Source organism: Saccopteryx bilineata, chromosome 4 (genome assembly GCF_036850765.1).
Source record: "Saccopteryx bilineata isolate mSacBil1 chromosome 4, mSacBil1_pri_phased_curated, whole genome shotgun sequence".
NCBI classification, from domain to species: Eukaryota; Metazoa; Chordata; class Mammalia; order Chiroptera; family Emballonuridae; genus Saccopteryx; species Saccopteryx bilineata.
Genome location: NC_089493.1, coordinates 135,014,323 through 135,018,882, shown reverse-complemented (window position 1 = coordinate 135,018,882; position 4,560 = coordinate 135,014,323). Strand labels below are relative to the sequence as shown.

At 55.1% G+C, this 4,560-nt stretch overlaps 1 protein-coding gene across 1 annotated transcript; it reads left to right on the top strand.

Moving 5' to 3' along the window:
* Nucleotides 1-227: 227 nt before the first annotated feature.
* IL13 (interleukin 13) lies at nt 228-2,195 on the top strand. Its single transcript, XM_066277910.1, has 4 exons — nt 228-356; nt 1,392-1,445; nt 1,661-1,765; nt 2,103-2,195. The coding sequence occupies exons 1-4, from the start codon at nt 228-230 to the stop codon at nt 2,193-2,195; spliced, it is 381 nt and encodes a 126-aa protein (XP_066134007.1).
* The last annotated feature ends 2,365 nt before the right edge of the window (nt 2,196-4,560 follow it).

Below are 4,560 nucleotides of genomic sequence, written 5' to 3'. Positions count from 1 at the left end.
TGAAATCAAACGCTTTCCTTTATGCGGTGCTGGATTTTCCACAAAGTAAAATCAAGATGAGTAAAGATGTGGTTTCTAGATAGTGCCCGACAAAGCGGAGACCAGGGTGTGAAGCGTCACCACTTGGGCCTATAAAAGCTGCCACAGGAGACCAAGGCCACAAGCCACTCAGCTGAGGCCAGCCTACGCGTCTGTTCCTGTCTCCTCCTGTGCCAACTCTGGGCTCCATGGCGCTCTGGTTGACCGTGGTCGTTGCTCTCACCTGCTTTGGCGGTCTCGTCTCCCCAGCCCCTGTGGTCTCCTTGAAAGAGTTCAGGGAGCTCATTGTGGAGCTGGACAACATCACCCAGGTGAGTGCCTCTAGCCAGGGTCTTAGCTCTGAGGGGACTGGGTGGTGGCTCTCGGGAAGTGGACTGGCCATAGTCTGGGCCACAGAGGCTGGGCCTGGTGCAAAGATGTCGGGGGGTCAAGAAGAAGCCCCATGGACGAGGGGCTGGGCCATGAGGGAGAGAGAAGCTAGGCAGGGCTGCGGCAGTATGGATGGACCAGAAAGGGATCTGGCAGAGCCCAGAGACCATCTGCTCGTCTGGGCAGGCCCAGTCTTCCCCAACAAGCTCCTTCAGCCATTTCTCTGTTCAGCCATTTCTGAATAGAGAAAAGCAGAGAAGGATCAGCACCCACTTAGAACCATTTGGCATTTGCCAATGGGACTTGAAGGCAGTACTGAGCCATCATTCAGAGCATCTTAGGTAGCCTTTCCTTATGGCGGGTTGGTGAGCAGGCCAGCCCCTCCCCCCAGTGCTAACAGCTCACACTTTCTCAGCACTCCCTCTGTGCGGAGCCTTGCACTGGGGGCTTACATCTCACTTCTTCACTGCCAACTCCCTCAAGGGGCAGGTTTGATTACCCTGTTTTACTAACTGAGCCTCAGCAAAGTTAATTCACAAAAACTCAATTCAAACCAGGCCTGGCCGATGCCAGATTGTCTGTCTCTGAACTGCGGTGTCCCCCTATTCAGAAGGGAGGGTATTAATACACTAGATCCCTCTTCCTCCTATCTGCTTTCCCTGGCCCCCTCCCTCCACCTGGCCTGCCAGGGTCCTTCCCTACATGCCCCTGTGGACCTGCCTGGTACCTTTTGTCCTTCTGCCCTGGTTGTGGCAAGCTTCCACAAGACTTATCTGTCTGAGGTTGTATCATTCAGTTTTTCTCTCTCTGCTCAAATATCCCTGAAAAATGGGTCTCCCAACTGTGCAGAGAAGGAAATGAGGGTCAGGAACATTGAGGGGCCAGGCCTGCCTCAGTGCGACACCAGGATGCTGTGGGCCTGGCCCGCCGAGACCTGACCCGGGAGCCCTCCGCACTCGTTCACTGTCTCCTTGCTCCCCCAGACCTCGCTCTGCAACGGCAGCATGGTGTGGAATGTCAACCTGACGGCTGGCTCGGTAAGGACCCCTTGGATGCTGGGACCCCAGGGCCTTGGGTTTGTCCTCTCCGAGCCTTGCTCACAGTGCTTGGTGGTTCCAAGCAGCTTAAAGAGCTACTCTCTCCTCTTCCGCCACTCAGTCCCCTTCCTCCTGTGAACTCCCTGAAGGTGTCACTCAAGCCATGAGGCTGGGGGTGCCCCACATGACCTGACACTCACACTGTCCCTCTGTAGTACTGTGCAGCCCTGGACTCGCTGATGAACATCTCTGACTGCCATGCCATCCAGAAGACCCAGAGGATGCTGAGCACACTCTGCCATCACGAGCCCTCAGCCAGGGTGAGGCCCTGCCCCACAACCCCACCCTGGACCCCCTACCAGTCCCAGGCTCCTGAGCGCTCTGGGGAACCTGCAGGGCATCTGAAGCACGCATCCCCTGGGGGCGGGGTCCACCATGCAGCCGGGACATGGCCTTTGGGATTTCTAGGATGTAGGCATGAAGGCTCCTGCCTCCTACCCACACCTGTAAGATGAACATAGTGACAGTGCCCACCTCTGGGGGTTTCTCTGAGGACTAACATGCCCCCTTGGAAAGCCCCTGCGGGTGCTGGTGGGTCACCCTTGCTCTGGTGTTGCCCCACTAACAAACACACTGGCCTCGTTGTCACTACGGCAGGTTTCCAGCCAGCCAGTCCAAGACACCAAAGTTGAAGTGCTGCAGTTTGCCAAAGACCTGCTCCAACAGTTAAGGAAAATTTACCGGCACTAAACTGTAACCCAAAAGCACCTGGCGGCACGAAGCCCCGGCACCACTGGTGCTTTGGTCAGACATGTCGTGGGGGGGGGACGGGGCAAAGGGTGAGGGGGGGGGGGGTTTCTTCAGCTTAGACCTCAGCCTGTGCTGCCCGCCTTCAGCCCAGCCTGACCAGCGGCCCCTCGCCTGGTGCCCGGGGCTCCACATGGTGTGCCTCCCACATGGGGCCCCCAGCTTGGGGGAGGGTAAAAATACTGCCCACTCCCCTTCCTTAGAACACACAGCAGCATCATAGTGGGTGTCACCTTGCCACACGTGCTGGGAGAGGACCTGCTTTACAGACGGGCAGAGGGGCAGAGAGCAGCGCAGGCACATTGTTTCCTGGCCTTATTTATTACTGTGTTATTTAAACAAGAGTGTTTGTGCTGGGGATGGTGAGGGACTGTTGCTGCCAGAACTTGGAGCCAAGGGCACAGACACCTGGGGCTCCAGCACTAATGTGGTGGCCTTAGGAGTCCCTGGGAATTAGTACTGTGAGCAAACTGCTACCTCACTGGCTCCCGGGGCTGAGACTCGTCTGCCAGCCAGCAGTCGGCCCTTGGCCAGAGTAATTTATTGTTTTTCCTTGTATTTAAAGTTAAATATTAAAATGTTATCAGAGTTAATAATATATACAAAAGCAATCTAGAACACTGTATATGGTATGTGTGGATGGGTGGGAGAGGTGATTGACTATATCTTTTCAATGACTTTGTCCAACTGGAAGCCAGAAATAAAGATGGTGACAAGAGACCTCCTGGTGTTTGCCTTTTGAGCTTGGGGAACACTGGCCTATATTCCCAAGACTCTGTGGAGCTCTTCTGGAGACAAGCCAACTGGAGGAGGGGCCCAGGACAGAGTGGAGGGGGGTGAGGGACAAGAAGTAGCAAGTCCCCGGGGGAGGGAGTCCTTGGCCCGGAGAAAGTCCCTCTACCTACTACCTGCTGGGAGTGGGGCTGAGGCGCTGGGCCAGGATGTCAGGGTTCATGGAGGGCATCTGGAGCAGTCAGAGGCCTCAGAAGCCATCTCATGATCACAGCTCTTGATGAGTGGCCAGCCTGTGTCTGGTGCTACCCACACACCCTGCTGCTTCTGCCCTAACCTCTCTGAGGTTCAGAGAAGGTGGCTTGCCCAAGGTCATATGACTAGTAAAGCCAGGATTTGAACGCAAAACTCATTCTAATTCCACTTAACAGCACCTAATAACCTAGACTCCCTCTGTCCAAGTGCCATCTGACCTGAATACATGACCTTTAAATATTGTCAGGCACCTCCCCTGATGGGGAGCTCACTACCTACTTTCTAGGGACAGCTCATTCATTTTTCTAAACACTTCTGATCATTAGAGAGTACACACCACCTCTGTGAATGGAGATGCACCACGTGTGTGACTTGTGGCCCCTGCAGTGTGGAGTGACTGAAGTGGAGGGCCAGGGCCCTGGGACCCGGAGACATGGCTCCTCCCCAGGCCTTGGCCAGCACCTGGAGTGCCAGAAGCCCAGGCCTCAGCATGTCATACTGACGTTCACACCATCTTCAGCAATTCACACTGTGAATCTTTGGAGGTGCCAGAGGGGAGGGAGGTCTGCCCCACAAGAATGGGGTGCCTTTGTGGGGGGTGGGGGTCACTGAAGACCAGTTTTACATGCTGAGTGGCAGGCAGGTGGCCTCCCTGGGGAGGCCAGAGCCCTATAGGAACATCTACAGTGAGGCTCATAAGTCAGCCTGATAGGACAGGAAGAGGTTTTGACATGTTAGAAAAAAGAGTGATTTTTAACATTGAGGTAGCATGCAGGGGCAGCGAGAGCTGCTATGAGCCACAAACTCGTCTGGGGGCAAGTGACCACAACAGACTACACTGGAGTGGACCCCTCACTTGCACTCAGGCAGAGGTGAGGGAAGAGGTCACAACTGATGGAGCAGGATGCTAGGGACTCTTGGCCCAAAGAGGGCAGACCTGGGGAGGGGGCACGGGAGCTGGGTGCCTCACAGCTATCCAGGGCAGGGACTGGGCTGGTCTCTGTGGCCCCAAGGGGTCCCACTTGCTTGCTGAGGACTGCCTGTGGCCTGCACTGTGCCAGCCTGCTGGGCAGGCGATGTCCACAACTCCACAGGCACTCAGTGAGCACCAGAAAGGCATCTTTAGACCACAGAGGGCCTGAGGAAGGGCGTTCTACGCTGGCAGGGTGGAGAGGTGCCAAGATTTCTACTATCTCTCTCCACCTAGAAATTCGAGGATTTTAAGGCCAGAAGGATATTTATGGAAGATTAATTTTTTTAATACGAAACTTAGCAATCTATCTGCTGATATCATCACTTTTGACCCATGTCCTCTCTGTCC